Genomic DNA, 16,972 nt, shown 5'->3' with positions numbered 1-16,972 from the left:
TGGAGAGGAGGCTGCAGTGAGGTGGGGGTTGGGCTCTGCTCCCTGGTCTCAGGTGATAGGAGAGGCAATGGCCTGGAACTGTGCCAGGGGAAGGTTAGGTTATAGAGGAGGAAAATATTCCTTGGTGCCAGAGTGGTCAGGGGTTGGCACAGGCTGCCCAGGTGGTGGACTCCACATGCCTGGAGGTGTTCCAGAACTGTGTGGCCATGGCACTTGGGGCCATGGGTTGGTGGCCATGATGGGCTTGGGCTGATGTTGGACTGGATGGTCTCAGAAGGCTTTTCCAAACCAAACCATTCTGTGAGCCTCTGATTCTGTGCCTGCCTTGTGCAAAGTGCCCACCTGGTCCTGTGTGATGCCACAGAGCATTCTCTGGACCGGGGCTTCCTGGGAGGCCCAAGTAGCACAAAGGTGGTTCAAGCTGGGCTGCTGCATTTGCCCTTTGCTTGCCCTCTGCCTGCCCTGAGCTAACACCTTGGCAGCTGGTGCCAGGCCTTGCTGATCTCCCCCACTCGCTGGTGCTGAGCAGCTCTGCAAGCACTGCACACTGCTGGGGCAGGGCAGGAGGCAGCTTCTGCAGAGGGGCTTGAACCTCCACAGCGAGGTGCTGTGGATGTAGCTCTGGGTTTGTGATGCTGCTGACCTCAAACCTCACATCTCAGTAACTTAACACCTCTGAGTCCTCCTTCTCCTTAAGTGCAAAGCACTGACGAGGGGCAAAGAGATGCCCAGAGGAGCTGTTCTGTCTGAAGCCAAGAGTGCAGCTCCGGTCCTTGGCTTCTGCACCTGGCCTTGGTGGGCATGGGACAGGGCAGAGAGGGGAAGTTTGCCTTGGTAAGCTTTGGCCCCCACTCAGGCCCTTGGTCCCATTCCTCTGCTTGTTCTGGCCCTGCTCTTTGACTTCTCTGCGGGACTGGGTGGGTGGTGTTTGAGGCTGCTCTGGAGCCATGGCACTGCAGCACTTTGGGATGTGGTTTACTTAGGTTTGTGTCAGGACTCGATGATCTTGGAGGTCTTCACCAAGCTTTATGATTCTGTGTTGTGCACTTCTGGAAAGAGAGCTGCCAGCAGAGCTGTACCTGCCTGAGAAGGGCACAGCTGAGCAGCTCTCCTAGAAGGACCTTGTTGAAGCTGTCATCTTTCCAATCCTGTTTTCTGCAAGTTCTGAACCTTTTCTCCCCCAAAAGGCACAAAGGCACAAAATGACAGAAGTGTGTCAGCAAGGTCCATTAGCAGCAGAGGTGTAGCCATCAGACCAGTTCCCTGAGAAGTGTGTCATGAACTGGAGGCCATTCTAAGCCTGCAAAGTGAGCAGTGCTGGTCAAGCCAAAGCTTTGTCTTCCCTCTGGCAGTGGCCAAGAGACAATGCTTAAGGAGGATCAGCATCAGCATGCAGTGAGCATTTCCTTCTGGACATCTGGGCTGAGCAGCTCAGAGGCAGCCTGTGTCAGATGAGTGTCTCACACTGAACAGCCTCTGGCAGACCTCTGGCTGCTGTTTGAACCACTCTGACCCTGCAGCCAGTACAAGGTCTGTGAAAGAGCTGCAGTGTTGTGCAAAGACACATCTCTGTTCGCTTCTTATCCTGCCCCTTCCTTCTCTTGTATGAGAAGAAATCATCACCACCCTCCTTGTTCCCCTTTAGCACCTCTGGCTCTACAGGCACAGGCAGCATCTCCTGCCTAGCTGGAGCACCATGGAATCACAGAACTGTCAGGGCTGGAAGGGACCTCAACCATCATCCAGTTCCAACCTCCTTGGCAAGGGCAGGGACACCTTACACTAGAGCAGGTTGCCCACAGCCACATCCATCCTGGCCATAAAAATATCCAGGGATGAGGCTTCTATGGGCAACCTGTGCCAGTCTCTCACCACCCTCATGCTGAAGAACTTCTTCCTAATGCCCAGTCTCAATCTGCCCTCCTTTGGCTTGGATTCTTTCTCCCCAGTCCTGTCACTACCCAACACCCTAAAAAGTCCCTCCACAGCTTTTCTGTAGCCCCCTCCAGACACTGCAAGGCCACAATGAGGTCTCCTGGGAGCCTTCTCCTCTCCAGACTGAGCACCCCCAACTCTCTCAGCCTATGCTCACAGCAGAGCAGCTCCAGCTCTGCTCATCCTCCTGGCCCTGCTCTGGACACCTTCCAGCACATAACAGGGGTTTCAGAACTCGACACAGCACTCCAGGTGGGGTCTCTTTAGTGGCCTCTCAGAGGCTGACCAAGCTGCAGCCTGTTCTTATATCATCTCTGCTGCTGGTTGTCCCCTTGCAGATGGCAGCAGCACCCTGCTCATGCAGTATTTCTGGTGCTCTGCTTTGCTCTCTGTGCCATTCCTGGTAACTCCTAATGTTTGCTTGGAGTTCTGATGTACTGAACACAGATCTTTACCTATTACAGCCCAAAAATCTCACTCCATGGTAACAGGGAGTCCAGAGCAACTCGAGGTGCCTGATTGCTCTGGGTTGTTACTGCAGCTGGGACTGCATGTTGATGAAGGCCAACCATGTCCTGGGCTGCACTAAAAGAAGTATGGCCAGCAGGGCAGGGAAGGGATTCTGCCCCTCTGTTCTGCTCTGCCCTGCTTTGCTCTGCTCAGACCTCACCTGCAGCACTGCCTCCAGCTCTGGGGAACCCAGCACAAGGACATGGGAGGCCATGAAGGGCTGGAGAACACTATGGGGACAGGCTGGGAGAGTTGGAGCTGTTCAGCCTAGAGAAGAGAAGACTCCCGGGAGACCTCAAAGCAGCCTTCCAGTGCCTGAAGGGGCTGCAGGAGAGCTGGGGAGGGACTTTGGACAAGGGCTGAAAGTGCCAGGATGAGGGACAATGGCTTTGAGCTGGGAGAGAGGAGATTGAGAGTGGAGATGAGGGAGAAATTCTTGAGAGTGATGGTGGGGAGAGACTGGCACAGGTTGCCCAGTGAGGCTGTCGGTGTCCCCTCCCTGGAGGTGTTCAAGGCCAGGCTGGATGAGGCTGGTGGGAGGTGCCCCTGCCCATGGCAGGGGATTGGCACTGGATGCTCTCTAAGGTTCCTTCCAACCCAACCCATCCCATTCTGTTATTCTATGAGAACAGTAGCTGCAACTCATGTGGCAGGAGGATGGAGAGAGTTGCCAGGTGAGGGAGCAGCTCTGCTAGGGTGAAGCAAAACATCTTGCTTAGAAAATGTTCACTGTGTCTGGGTTGAGATGTGGCCTGTTCCACACCGTGGGGCTGCAGGCCACAAGCAGGAACCTGAGGAACCAGGCCAAGGGAGATGTCAGTGGGTTTCCACCACCCTAGCAGAGTAACTCCCAGATTCACCAGTGGCTGCTTTCCCTTGCTTCGTGTTCAGCCTGGGTCACTGGGAAGGCCTGGTGCTGGGTCAGCTGAAGCTGGGTGAGCAGTGCTGCTGCAGTGAGCCTGCTGCAGTGAGCCTGCTGCAGTGAGCCTGCTGCACTTCCTTTGCAGATACTGCTGCTCATTCAGCTCTGCTCCAACACCGCTCACCTGTGCCTGCTGGTCCAGAAGCCATCAGACCACAGGCTCACAGAATGGTTTGGGTGGGAAGGCACCTCCAGAGCTACTCCAGCCCAACCCCCTGCACTCAGCAGGGATATCCTCCACTAGAGCAGGCTGCCCACAGCCCTGCCCAGTCTCACCTGCCATATCTCCAGGACTGGCCCTCAACCACCTCCCTGGGCAACCTGTTGCAGTGTTGCAGCAGCCTCCTGGTGCCGAACTTGCTCCTCACAGCCAATCTCAATCTGCTCTCATTTCAAACTATTGCTCTCATCCTGGCCCTGCAGGACTCTGCAAACAGTCCCTCTGCAGTGTGCTTGGAGGCCCCTTTTAGGTGCTGGCAGGCTGCTATTAGGTACCTGAAGGAGACCTATACGAAGGATGGAGACTTCCTGCAGCTATTTTATCTGAAATGCCACACAGGACCAGGCAGATTTTACTCCCTGTTGGCTGGTGTGGTAGAATGAGTGGTTCATTCAGCCTCCAACACAGTTCTATCTAACCCAAATGACCTGCAGAGGTGTCACATTGCTGAGATAAACAGAGATCTGAATGGGCAAGGGAGCAGCTCTGGGTGTTAGCTGCAATCTGGGCAGAAAGGGACTTGTTTGAGGCAGTGACAAGAGGTGACAAGAGGCTCTGTGCAGTAACCAGTTGCCTCTCTGAGTACCTCAGTGGGAAAGGATTTAATGGCCATGGTGGTCTTAGTTAAGGGGTTGTACTCATGACCTTGGAGGTCTTCTCTATGGTTCTATGAGTTACGAGCAAGAAAGAGTGAGTGTGCACTGGGCAAGCAGCAGGACAGAAAGGGTGAGGTCAGAGCAGTGGGCATAGGCAAGGTGCCACTGAGGGGAGCAGGCAAGCACAAAGGCAAGCTGCTCCCAGAGCTCCTGCAAGGTGGAATGAGGCCTGGAGCAGCTCACCCATCAGCCAGCCAGCCAGCTCTGCAGCTACTCTCAGCCCCAGGCTAAGAGCCAAGCAGAATGGAGCAGGGAGGTGAGGAGCAGGACAGAAGGGCTGTGGAGGCTCTGAGCCAGGCTGCCTTGCTGCTGTCCCAGCTGGTGAGGACAGTGCAGCAGAAAGAGCTGCAGAGCACCACAGCCACACCAGCGAGATTCAGCACTGCCATCAATGCCAGGGCAACAGGCAGCAGAGCCAGGGGCACTGACGTTGCCAGGTGGCCTTCCCTGCACACGAGGCACCCCCTCAGAAAGGCCACCAGTGACTGTGAGGGGCTCTTACACAAGAGTGCCACGCACATCAGCCACGCTCCGCGGCAGCTGCCCGGCCTCTTGGCAGCGGTCTGCTGACATCCCACCCCTGCAAAGAGTTAATTGATGCAGCCTGCCCTATAAATGATGGTTAATTTTTCACAGGCTCCAGCTACTGTCGAGGGGGCAGGGAGACAGCAAGAGCTTGGCTGCTGCCTTTTCTGCCCTGTGGGAGTGACTCTGCCTGGAGGGTTCACAGAGTCCAGGCACTTGGTTCTCTCAATATTTAGACGTGTGGCCAGACAGATGAGCTCAGCTGCTGCAGAGTGTACACAAGTGGCCTGCTCTGTGTATGCCTCCTGTACACACTGAGAAAACACAGAATTGCTGAGGTTCTCTCAGCAGAGTTCATTCAGCTGCCTGTCATGAGGATGAGGAGGGGTCTGGCCAAGCTGTGCCATGGCCGCAGCGCTGCTGCTGTGATTTATGCTGACGAAGGCTCCGGGAGCTGCTGATCCTCCCCAGCCTCCCTGGGGCAGCTCTCTGTGTGCCTTCTGGGACACTCTGCTCTTCACAAAGGCCAGCTAGATCTACAGAAAATGAGACTGGAGCTTGCCTGGCAACTGCCTGGGGAGCCTGGAGCTCAGAAAAGTTCTGCTGCTGTGTGTTGGTTGGAGGTGACTCAATATTTACCCTCACATTTCACTGACAGGGCACCTGCTGGAATGGTTTTGGCGGTTCCTGAGGGGGTTATGAGGATGGAGAACTGCAGACCCAAGAGTTCACCCCAAGATACAAATGGCAGAGTGCAGGACACTCATCTCAGAGGATCAGGTAGTGCTGATCAACAGGACAGAGGCAGCACTCCCATATCTCACACAGAATCACAGAACCACAGCATTAACCAGGTTGGAAAAGACCTCTGAGGTCATTGAGTCCAACCTATCACCTAACCCTTCTCATTAACTAAACCATCTCCCACCTGCACTGCTCAGATTCCTACCGAGGAGCAAGTTGAAAGGTTCCTGAGTGCCAAGTCTGCTTCCGTAGGCAGGCAGCTGCTCCAGGGGCAAGGTCAGAGAACCACAGAATCAGGGAGCTCTCTGAGATCATCCAGTCCAACAGCAGCCCAGCCCCACCATGGGCACCAAACCGCAGCCCCAGGTGCCATGGCCACATGGCTCTGCAACACCTCCAGCCATGGGGACTCCACCAGCTCCCTGGGCAGCCTGTGCCAACCCCTGACCACTCTGGCACCAAAGACATTTTTCCTCATCCCCAACCTAACCCTCCCCTGGCACAATTCCAGGTTGCTGCCTCTCCTTCCAATAACTGAGACCAGGGAGCAGAGCCCAACCCCCAGCTGGCTGCAGCCTCCTCTCAGGCAGCTGCAGAGAGCAATGAGCTCTGCCCTCAGCCTCCTCTGCTCCACACTGCCTCTCCCAGCTCACAGAATCACAGAACGTTAGGGCTGGAAGTGACCTTGAAGCATCATCCAGTCCAACCCCCTGCCAGAGCAGCTCCCTCAGCTGCCCCTCCCCAGCCCTGCTCTCCAGACCCTGCCCCAGCTTTGGTACCCTTCTGTGGACCTGCTTCAGCCCCTCAGTGTCCTTCTGGGAGTGAGTGGCCCAAAACTGACCCAGTGCCCAGTCCAGGGGCACCAACATTGCTCTACTCATAGAATGTTTGAGTTGGAAAGGACCTTCAAAAGTCCTGTGTTATTATCAAGTTTCTATTTGCTCCTCCAGGCTGGATGCCTCCAGCTTTCTGAGGCTGTTCTCTACCACAAGGTGCCCAGAATGCACACTCTGCTGCTGCAGCTCTTCTCTTCCCTAGTCCCCACCAGCACCTGTAGCAGAGGCAACCTGACAGTACGAGGAAGGGGTTTGAGCAACAACATAAAAAGGTTCTGCAGAGGCAGCACCAGCATGAAGGCTCTGCAGGCAGAACATCTGAGGCCCAAGAAGTGAAGCAAAATGCTGGGATCAGAGGATGGAGTCAGGAAGAGCAGCTTCTGCTTGGAACATTGGGCTCACAGCTTCAGTTCCACCAGGGACAACAGCTTCCACCCTGTGCTTCTCTTCATGCCTTAGGGATACCAGGGCACAGGGTCAGAGAACGTGTTGGGTTGGAAGAGATCCTCAAGGGTCATTTGTTCAAGCCCCCTGAAGTGAGCAGGGATATGTCCAACACATCTTTACATACATCTATTGATTGGCTAAGTCTCAGTGGATGAGGCCAAGGGCCAGAGCCTGCCCCTGGGTCACAGCAACCCCATGGGGAGATACAGACCTGGGGATGTGTGGCTGCAAAGCTGCAGCTCAGAGAGGGACCTGGGGGTGCTGGTTGGCAGTCACTGAGCATGAGCCAGCAGTGCCCAGCTGGCCAAGAAAGCCACTGGCATCCTGGCTTGGGTCAGGAGCAGGGTGGGCAGCAGGGACAGGAGGGGATCATCTCCTCCTCATCCTCAGCACCAGGGAGGCCACAGCTCGAGTGCTGTGCTCAGCTCTGGGCCCCTCACTGCAGGAAGGACACTGAGGGGCTGCAGCCTGTCCAGAGCAGGGCAGCGAGGCTGGAGAAGGGCCTGGAGCAGCTGGGGGTGAGGAGGGGCTGAGGGAGCTGGGGGTGTGCAGGCTGCAGAAGAGGAGGCTGAGGGCAGAGCTCACTGCTCTCTGCAGCTGCCTGCAGGGAGGTTGGGGTGAGGAGGGGGCAGCCTCAGCTCCTTGGTGCCAAGGGACAGGAGCAGAGGCAGTGGTTCCAAGCTGCCCCAGGGGAGGCTCAGGCTGGAGCTCAGGAAATGTTTCTGCCCTGGAAGGGTTCTCAGACACTGGCACAGGCTGCCCAGGGCAGTGCTGCAGTGCCCATCCCTGGGGGTGTCCAAGCAGCTGTGGCCCTGCTGCTTAGGGCCATGGTTTGGTGCTGAGCCTGCAGTGCTGGTGGAGGCTTGGACTGGCTGAGCCTGGAGGGCTCTGCCAAGCAGATGTGTTCTGTCATTCCGTGGTTCTGTGACTCTGTGACCCAGAGCAGCAGATGTGATGCCTACTTTCAGAGCAGTGTGCAAACCAAGCAAGCAGTAGCGCCTGGCAGCAGGCAGGCAGCACACCGCTGCTGCGGAGCTCTGCCCCACGTACACCTCCAGGTGTGTGTGGGCTCCACTCAATTAGCCACCACGCCTCCAGCTGGGAGGTTTTAGTGACCTGAGCCCGAGCCACTGCAGGACTTATTGTCAGCCTAATACTGAAAACTGCTCTGAGCACCTGGCCCTTGGTGCAATGACTTCTGCTTGTGCTCTGGGCTGCTTGGCCTCCATTCACTCCTAACCAAAAGCACTGCCCTCAGGTTTGTAGCACTGCTGGCTCCTGGGGGGCATGGAGACTGCAGACCAGAGTGGCCAGAGACTGAGCAGCTATCCAGCACAGGGGGAGCAGCAGCACAGGGAGGGGATTCTGCCCCTCTACTCTGCTGAGACCTCACCTGCAGCACTGCCTCTAGTTCTGAGGCCCCCAGCACAAGAATGACCTGGAGCTGCTGGAGAGGGTCCAGAGGAGCCATAAAGATGATCAGAGGGCTGGAGAACCTCCCCAGTGGGGAAAGGCTGAGGGAGCTGGGGCTGTACAGCCTAGAAAAGAGAATGCTTCAGGAAGACCTCAGAGCAGTCTTCCAATGCCTGAAGGAGCTCCAGGACAGCCAGGGAGGGACTCTGGACAAGGGCTGGGAGTGCCAGGATGAGGGACAATGGCTGTGAGCTGGGAGAGGGGAGAGTGAGAGTAGAGAGGAGGGAGAAACTCTTGAGAATGATGGTGGTGAGACACTGGCACAGGTTGCTCAAGGAGGTTGTGGATGTCCCCTCCCTGGAGGTGTTCGAGGCTTTGAGCAAGCTGCTCCAGTGGGAGGTGTCCCTGCCCATGGCAGAGGGTTGGCACTGGATGAGCTTTAAGGTGCCTTCCAACCCAACCCATTCTCTGACTTTCTGACCTTTCCTCCATATTCCCCTCCATCAGAAGGCTTCCAAGCTTTGCACCCAGACCTACTCTGTTTGTACAGGAGTCTGTAGCCACAGGTTCCCAAAGCTTCCTCAGCTGCTTGGGCTGCAGTGCCAGGATCATGTTACCATGCTGAGTGCTCTGCGTGGTGAAATGAGCAGCAAGGACCATGGCCACGATCAAGTTAACCCCATCCCTGCAAGTTCCTGCCTGTGAGCTGAGCCACTGTGCCAAGCCAAGTGCCAACCCTAGCCTGTGACAAACACAGACAACACTTGTCACTAGGGGCAAGGCCACTGCAGCTCTCTGGTGCTTCATGGGCTCCTCAGGAGCAGCAACAGGCAGCTCCTCTCTTCTGTGCCCAGCAGCTCCAGGGCTGCTCCAGGCTGACAATGTTCAAGCAAAGTAACTACTCAGAGGAAGGTGTGAGGCCATGGGACTGTGTCCAAGCATGCGGCACCATGCAGCTCTCCTGTGGGACCTGGGCAGGTGAGAGCCATGGGCCAGGGCTCATTGGATGAAGTCCAGCAAGGCCAAAGGCCAGAGCCTGTCCCTGGGTCACAGCAACCCCAGGGGGAGATACAGACCTGGGGATGTGTGGCTGGAAAGCTGCAGCTCAGAGAGGGACCTGGGGGTGCTGGTTGGCAGTCACTGAGCATGAGCCAGCAGTGCCCAGCTGGCCAAGAAAGCCACTGGCATCCTGGCTTGGGTCAGGAGCAGAGTGGGCAGCAGGGACAGGAGGGGATCATCTCCTCCTCATCCTCAGCACCAGGGAGGCCACAGCTCGAGTGCTGTGCTCAGCTCTGGGCCCCTCACTGCAGGAAGGACACTGAGGGGCTGCAGCCTGTCCAGAGCAGGGCAGCGAGGCTGGAGAAGGGCCTGGAGCAGCTGGGGGTGAGGAGGGGCTGAGGGAGCTGGGGGTGTGCAGGCTGCAGAAGAGGAGGCTGAGGGCAGAGCTCACTGCTCTCTGCAGCTGCCTGCAGGGAGGTTGGGGTGAGGAGGGGGCAGCCTCAGCTCCTTGGTGCAGTGAGGGACCCAGAGCTGAGCACAGCACTCGAGCTGTGGCCTCCCTGGTGCTGAGGATGAGGAGGAGATGATCCCCTCCTGTCCCTGCTGCCCACCCTGCTCCTGACCCAAGCCAGGATGCCAGTGGCTTTCTTGGCCAGCTGGGCACTGCTGGCTCATGCTCAGTGACTGCCAACCAGCACCCCCAGGTCCCTCTCTGAGCTGCAGCTTTGCAGCCACACATCCCCAGGTCTGTATCTCCCCATGGGGTTGCTGTGACCCAGGAGCAGGCTCTGGCCCTTGGCCTTCTTGAACCTCATCCAGTGAGCCCTGGCCCATGGCTCTCACCTGTCCAGAGCCCACTGTAAACCCTGCCTGCCCTCTGGCAGATGGACACAGCCACCCAGCTGGGTGTCATCTGCAGACTTGCTGAGTGTGCCCTCAGTGCCCTCACCCAGATCACTGATACAGACAATCCTCCCTCTGTAAGCCAGACATCAGCAACACCATGCATGATTTTGGGGCAGATGTAGGGAATTGGTGGCTTTGGAAGTCATCCAAGAGAAGCAGCTCTTAAAGGTTGCTCGTGGAAGCAGGGAAGCATTTATGAAAATGTCTCTTAAAAAAACCCCAACACAACCACAAGAACAAAACCAAAACAAATAAGGGGAGGAGCAGGGGTGGGTACTTACACTCTTCTTCCATAATAACTATTTTAGTTTCTGAGGCTGGAAAGACTTGTGGAGCTTTCGTTGTTCCTGGGGAAATTAAGGTAAGAGAGTAATGAACAAAACGGCTCTTGTGAGCTGAGCTGCTGCAGGCAGAAGGGCAGGTGCTGCTGGATGCTGCAGGCTGGGCTGCCCCTCAGTCTGTTGGTGCTGGGACAGAGCTCATGTGGGTGACTGGGCAGCTGAGTCAGGGCACTGAGTCTGCCTGCAGGGAAGCAGGCCCTCGCTGCAAAGGGTCCTGTGCTGTTAGGAACTGTGGTGCTGAAGGGGCAGCAAGGGCTCAGGATGCACTGGGCAGGTGAGGAGCAAAACTGGGGCAGGTTTTCCTAGCCCTGACAGCCACAAGACTGCAAAACCAGGATCACAGAACACGAGAGTGAGAAAAGAGTGGAGCCTGAGGCAAGGGAAGAGCACCTGAAGAGCCTGAACCCCACAAGGCTGTGCAGCTCCTACAAGAGGTGGGGGAAGATGAAGCAGATGAAGGCCATGGCCCAAGGCAGTGTGGGAGCCAAGCACCCGTAGCAATCTCCTCTTTATAAACAGGATTCTGAGACAGTCCAATGTCCACAGTCACCAGCCCTGCTCGAGCTTGCTGGAAGCAGCAGCCCCTGGCTCAGAGCCCCTCACCAGCCTCTTGATACACAAGGGAGAAAGCCCCAAGAGCCACACTGTGCCTTCAGCCCCTTGGGAGAGCCAGAGCTGAGCCCACCATGGAAAGGTGGAAGCAGAAAGAATTTCTTATAGAAGCTTGATTTTCCTACAGTGTTTAGCAAAGGGGAGGGGGTAGCAGCTAAGGAGGTGTCTAGAAATGTTCAGAGGAAAAGACAGAGTCTGAAACAGTCACATCTCAGCTGTACCCTCATGCCCAGGTGATGCCAACAAAGTGGGAAATGGGACAGAAGAAAGCAGCTGATTCACCTCAAAGGAAGAGCAGCCTGAAAATAGCACCAAGGCACAACCTGTTTTGGCAGAGCCCAGAAGCATTTCCCCAGCAGCTGACACCCTCCCAGGGCTCTCCACAGCAAAGCTTTTCTGCCAGAGCCAGGCGTCTGTGCAGCTGCCAGCAGGGCAGAGCAGAGAGGAGGTGCTGGGCTCGGGCTGAGGGGCATCTTGGAAGGGACAAGGCAGGCTGCAGGGCAGGCACTTCCCTTCCAAAGGAAATCTCTCCTCAAGCAATGCTCTCAGTGATCTGCAGTAGAGCTGCAGGGCTGCGAGGGTGCTCCTCTGAGACTGCTATCAACCAAGGGGTGGTGGTGGAGCAGAGCAAGGAGTCCTTGGCAGCAGCAACGCTGCAGCAGGCTGAGGAAATGTTACAGGCAGAGACTGAATCTTAGACAGCTGTGGGCCTGAGGGGCTCCTGTGTGAGGTCCTTCTCAGGTGCGCTCAGGAGCTTCCATCTCTGGCCTCTGCAGCCCTGGAGGGGAATGGCACTTCGGGCAGGAGGCTACTCGCCCTCGAGCCTCAGCCACTCAGGCCACCTCTTGCAAGTGCCCTCTCTACAGGGGCACTCAGAGACATTGCCAAGCCTTGTGTCTTTGTATCACAAGATGCAGAGTTGGCTCAGGACTTCTTCCCAGGCCTGGAGTCACGCACCTGTGTCACAGCAGCATAGGGAACCTCCAACAACACTGCTCAGCATCAGGTGAGAAAGTCTGCTTCCAGCAGAAGCTCCCAGAGCATCGGTGAAGCCAGCCCGCCTGGCACTGGCAGATGTGCCAAGCTCCCAGGGACAGGGCAGCAGTGAAGCAGTAGAATACAAAGCAGTAGAAGATACAGTAACAGACACAGCTGGAGTGAGCTCCCAGGAAGGAGAGGAAGGCTCTGAGAGGAGGCCACCTCAGGCACCTGCTCTGGTCAGGTGTTAGAAAGTGCTAGGACTGCACAGAGCACTCTGCTGAGACTTAGCCACAGGAGGATCAGTGCTAAGGGGCCGGGAGAAGAAGGCAGGTAGGGACAGAAGACAGCACAGACAGGGACAAGCAGATGCCCTGAGGAGTTTTCTACAGAAAGGTATCACAGAAATGAGCTTGCAGAAGTGAAGAAAGTTGTCCAGGTCCCACGAAAGCCCAGCGGGAAGGAAAAAGGAAGACCCCACAACAGCAAGTGCCTGGGCACAGCTGAAGGCTGCTGGGCTCTGGGGAGCTCCAAGGGGAAAGTAAAAAAGTACAAAGGCGGTGGCAGAGCTGCAAGATCTGCACTGATCACAGCTTTGCAAGGGGCTCCAACTGGCACTCAGCTGTCCTGACAGGTGAGATGCAAACAGCAGCAGTAAGCTGTGTGTGTCGCTGGATGTGGCGAGCCCAAGGCACGCCTGGGAGGCAGCTTAGAAATGTGTTCATCCAGGCACTGACCCAGCAGGGCACAGCAGGCAGCCCCTGCATCTGCAGCACCTTGCAGCCTAAAGGCAAAGGTACAGGCCACAGCTTTGGGTCTCTCTGGTTGCTTTTCCAGTCTCACCACACTTCATTGAAGCATAGAATGATTCGAGTAGGAAGGGTCATGAAGTCCAAGACCCTGAAGTCAGCAAGGACATTCCCAGCTGGAGCATGTTGCTCAGAGTTCTGTCCAGCCTGACCTGCCAGAGATGGGCATCTCCCACCAATCTGGGCACCCTGGGCCAGGCTCTCCCTGCCCTCAGTGTCAAACATTTCTCCCTTCTCTCCAGTCTGAATGTCTAAGTTCAAACCATCTCCCTTGTCCTGTTCACAACAGACCCTGCTCCAAACTCTGTCCCCAGCTTCCCGATGGGTCCCTTTAGGCACTGAAAGGCCACCAAAAGGTCTTCCCAGGGCTTTCTCTTCATTTTTAGGCAACTCGGGTGTGTCCTCATAACCCTTGTGACCTTAGTGAGAGCAGCCACCAGAACTCACAGCACCTCTTGCAGAGGAAGTTAGACCCTGCCAAGTGCTGCCATTAGCAGTGCCCCTGGGAAGGGGCAGCTGGAAGCTGTCCTGGGCTGCTGCTCACATTCCTAGTACCACAAGCAGTGTGCAGAATCAGAGCTTGGCAGTGGGCACTGCTCAATCACACTTTGCCTCTCTTGAAGAGGGGTTTGCTAGTGTCTGGGAAGGGCAAGCAGAGGAGGCAGGCAGGGCTCTGATGCCAGGCATGTGCTGCCCATACATGCTGCATGTGGCAAGGGAGGGTTGCACATGCAGCTCGCAGTCGAAACTGGAACAGTTGACATAGCGATGGGACTGCCAGGCTGTGAGGCAGGCAAAAAAGGAGTGGCACTGCCTCTGTCAGGTTGCTGTGGACACCTTTCCTCTTGGGAAGGGATTGGAATCCTGCAGAGCAGCAGGGCTAAACTTCCCTGGTGCTCAGCAAGAAGGCACAAAGCTGTGAGCTCCTTCCTGCAGGCTTTGCCAGCACTGCGTTTGCACAGGCAGGGCAACTGAGGCGGTGTGGGGGGAGGGGTGTATGTGGTGCTGCAGCTGCACAGGACTGCAAACACTGCTGAGCAAGAACTTAGCAGAGAAAATGAGGACAGGGAGCAGCAGGAGAAGGCCACCTCCTCCACATCTGCCTAATGCCAATGGGAGCACAGCAGAGGCACTAGAGCAGGCCAAAGGGCTGTGGAGCACCAGGGCCAGGCTCCCGCAGTGGCCTATTGTCAATGGCAGGTGGAAGAGCTTAGGAAACAGCTTCCACAGAGTCACCCCTCCCCTGGTCACACTCTCCTGGCTCCTGGCAACCAACGCAGGGACCTTCTGAGCTGGAGGCTGCATCCAAACCATCGCGTTAAGCACTATCACTAGGATGAGTGAGCTGATAATGAGCCCCCCTCAGCTCCGGCTCCATGCGCTCAGCTGCGAGAGGTGGAGCACAAGTTCTAGGGTGGGAGCCAGAAGCAGCTTCGCTCACCACAAGGCTCTGGTTCCATTACTCCTCTTCTGGTTCAGTTTCGCTTCTCAGAGATTCTTACACAAAAAAAGCAAGCCCCAAGGCCTCCCCAGCTTTACCCCTGCCCCCCCCCCAGCTTTCCTTCCTCCTACCCCTCTCAGAACTCCAGATCCACAGGCTGGGAGCTGGCTCCAGCCGCAAAGCACCCACGGGGCCGGTGGCAGGTAGCAAGCACAGTTATGCTAAGCTGCCTTTTTCTTATCTCCCAGGATTGGTGTATCTGGAAAAGCATGAAACAGAACACGAGGCAGAGCCAGTGCAGAGCCTGCTGCTCTCTGACGGCGGGCAGGCAGCCCAGGGCATTGGCTGGCTTCTCCACTTACCACTTTTCACATTCAGGCTGCCTTTTGCGGTGTCTTTCCCTAAAACGTTCTCCGCTTCACAGCTGTACTCCCCAGCATCTTCCAGCTTCACCTTGTTGAACTGCAGTCTGGAAATCTTTCTGTTGAAAAGTACAGCAGACAGTTCTTACTCCATTGCTACCCACCCTCCTGCATTGCTAACCACTCCTGGCCCTGCTGCGCTGCCTGCTTCCTCACCCCTTCCACACGGGATGGGCTGCCTGACCTCACCAGCTCGGCCAGCACTCAGGCCTGGGCAGCATTCAAATGACACCATTCCCAGGAGTCACATCCACCATGACTTCCTAAAGGAACACCTCCCTCTGAACCCGCTGCCCTCAGCTCCCTGCCGTGGGTTGGTCTGACTCCTGCTCTCATTTGTGCTGAAACTCTTTCGAGGGGTCGAGCGCAGCAATCCCAGGACCCCGGCACACAGACTCTGCACTGGAGAAAAACACCATGGGTTGGCTTGGAAGGGACCTTCAAGATCATCCAGTGCCAATCCCTGCCATGGGCAGGCACACCTCCCACTAGCCCAGGTTGCTCAAGACTTCATCCAGCCTGGCCGCAGAATGTGATCCACAGCCTCCCTGGGCAACCTGTGCCAGTCTCTCTCCACCCTCACTCTCAAGAATCTCTTCCTTATCTCTACTCTCAGTCTCCCCTCTCCCAGCTCAAAGCCATTGTCCCTTGTCCTCCCAGCCCTTGTCTCGCCCAGCTCTTCTGTAGGTGCCTTTCAGGTGCTGGAAGGCCACTCTGAGGTCTCCCTGGGGGGAGCTGGCCAGCTTTCCTGCTGGCTCTGAGCCAGGGCTGTCTCTCTGATTAATAGGCAACGCCTTTTGCTGCCAGGTTTAGCAGGGAGCCTTCAACACAGGCTGGAAACCACGCAGGAGCCCACAGAGGGCCTCCCACCTTAGACCCTCCATTTTACTCCATTTCCTTCCATTTTTGCCATCTTCTCACACCCTCCTCTGGGTACTCCTGTCAGGAGATCAGCTCTGCTTCCAACCCCAAGCTTTTGTCTCAGGTCTGTGTCATAGAGTTGCTTTATTTAGAGACTTGGTAGCACTGCTAGCTGTAGCAAGAGCCCCCAGTGGCCTGTATCACCAAAGGCAACCAGAATTCCTTTTTTGTGGGACATAAGCCTTGGCTTTGGAGACATCTGCAGTGTTACGTGTGTCAGCTGAGGGGGCTTTGCTCTGGGCTCCACAACTCATCGTCCAGAGGCACGCTGGCATCTTTGGAACACCCTGGCATGCTGCTCTGCTGTGAGCCCACAGCAGGAGAAGCCCTCTGGCTCTGTTGGTAAATTAAAAGCACTTGGAGACAGCTGGGTCAGGCTCCCAGGATGCAGGCACTGCCCTGTTTTTCAGGATCTGGTCAAGCCTTCAGCTGCAGGAGTCCAGGCCCCATGCGGAGCAATTTCGAAATGAATGCTGACAACATACAAAGATCTCTGGACTCCCTCTTGCCCCAGGTCTGCCCTACTGCCCTGCCCAAAGCCACTTCTTTTTGCCAAGGTGCCCCAGCACAGGTGCCTCTGCCAGCAGGCTGCTTCAGAGCGGTGCCAAGCTCCCTGGACTCCTGCATGCTCTGAGTTCTCTGCAGACTCTCAGAGCAACCTGTGTCAGTCTTGGGCATCATGTTGGAATCACAGTCACAGAATGGTTTGTGTGGAAAGGGACCTCCAAAGCTCATCCACTCCAATCCCCTCTGCACTCCGCAGGGACATCCTCCACTAGAGCAGGCTGCCCACAGCCCTGTCCAACCACACCTGGAATATCTCCAGGGATGGGCCTCAACAACCCCCCTGGGCAACCTGTTGCAGTGTTCCAGCACCCTCATGCTGCAGAGCTTGTTCCTCACATCCAGTATAAATCTGTCAGGCCACTATTAGGTCTCCTTGAAGCCTTCTCTTTTCCAGGCTGAACACCCCCAGCTGTCTCAGCCTGTCCTCATAGCAGAGCTGCTTCAACCCCCTGGGCATTTTTGTGGCTTCCTTTGGCTCCGCTCCATCAGCTCCATACCCTTCCTGTGTTGAGAGTCCCAGCCCTGCAGGTGAAGTCTCACCGGAGCAGAGGAGCAGGATCCCTCTCTGCATCTCTGCCCACACTGCTTTGGATGCAGCCACGCTGCCCTTGGCCTTCTGTGCTGCCAGTGCTCATTGGTGGTTCCTGCACAGCTTTTCCCCCACCAGCACCCCCAAATCCTCTTTTACAGGACTGCTTTCTGACACCTCATCCCCCAGCCTGTTTCGATAGTGAGGCTACAGAACCACTGCTGTGATGCCTTAGGAGC

The 16,972-nt window shown here is 56.3% G+C and overlaps 1 protein-coding gene across 6 annotated transcripts in view; it reads right to left on the bottom strand.

The window, feature by feature from the left end:
- The window catches only part of NRG2 (neuregulin 2), a 223,790-nt gene that overhangs the window by 48,982 nt on the left and 157,836 nt on the right, over nucleotides 1–16,972 (bottom strand). For 4 of the 6 annotated variants that reach the window (XR_010306347.1, XM_064161360.1, XM_064161359.1 and 1 more), the window contains exons 3-4: nucleotides 14,657–14,775; nucleotides 10,395–10,460 (exon numbers count right to left, since the gene is read on the bottom strand). Coding sequence is in view for 5 of the 6 variants with exons in the window: in XM_064161360.1 (XP_064017430.1) it covers nucleotides 10,395–10,460; nucleotides 14,657–14,775 (185 nt within the window). In the remaining variant the exon portion in view is untranslated. The remainder of the gene's footprint in view (nucleotides 1–10,394; nucleotides 10,461–14,656; nucleotides 14,776–16,972) is intronic. The other 2 variants (XM_064161364.1, XM_064161363.1) reach the window with 1 other exon arrangement.

Source organism: Pogoniulus pusillus, chromosome 22 (genome assembly GCF_015220805.1).
Source record: "Pogoniulus pusillus isolate bPogPus1 chromosome 22, bPogPus1.pri, whole genome shotgun sequence".
Taxonomy (NCBI): Eukaryota; Metazoa; Chordata; class Aves; order Piciformes; family Lybiidae; genus Pogoniulus; species Pogoniulus pusillus.
This window is presented reverse-complemented; position numbering and strand designations above follow the sequence as displayed.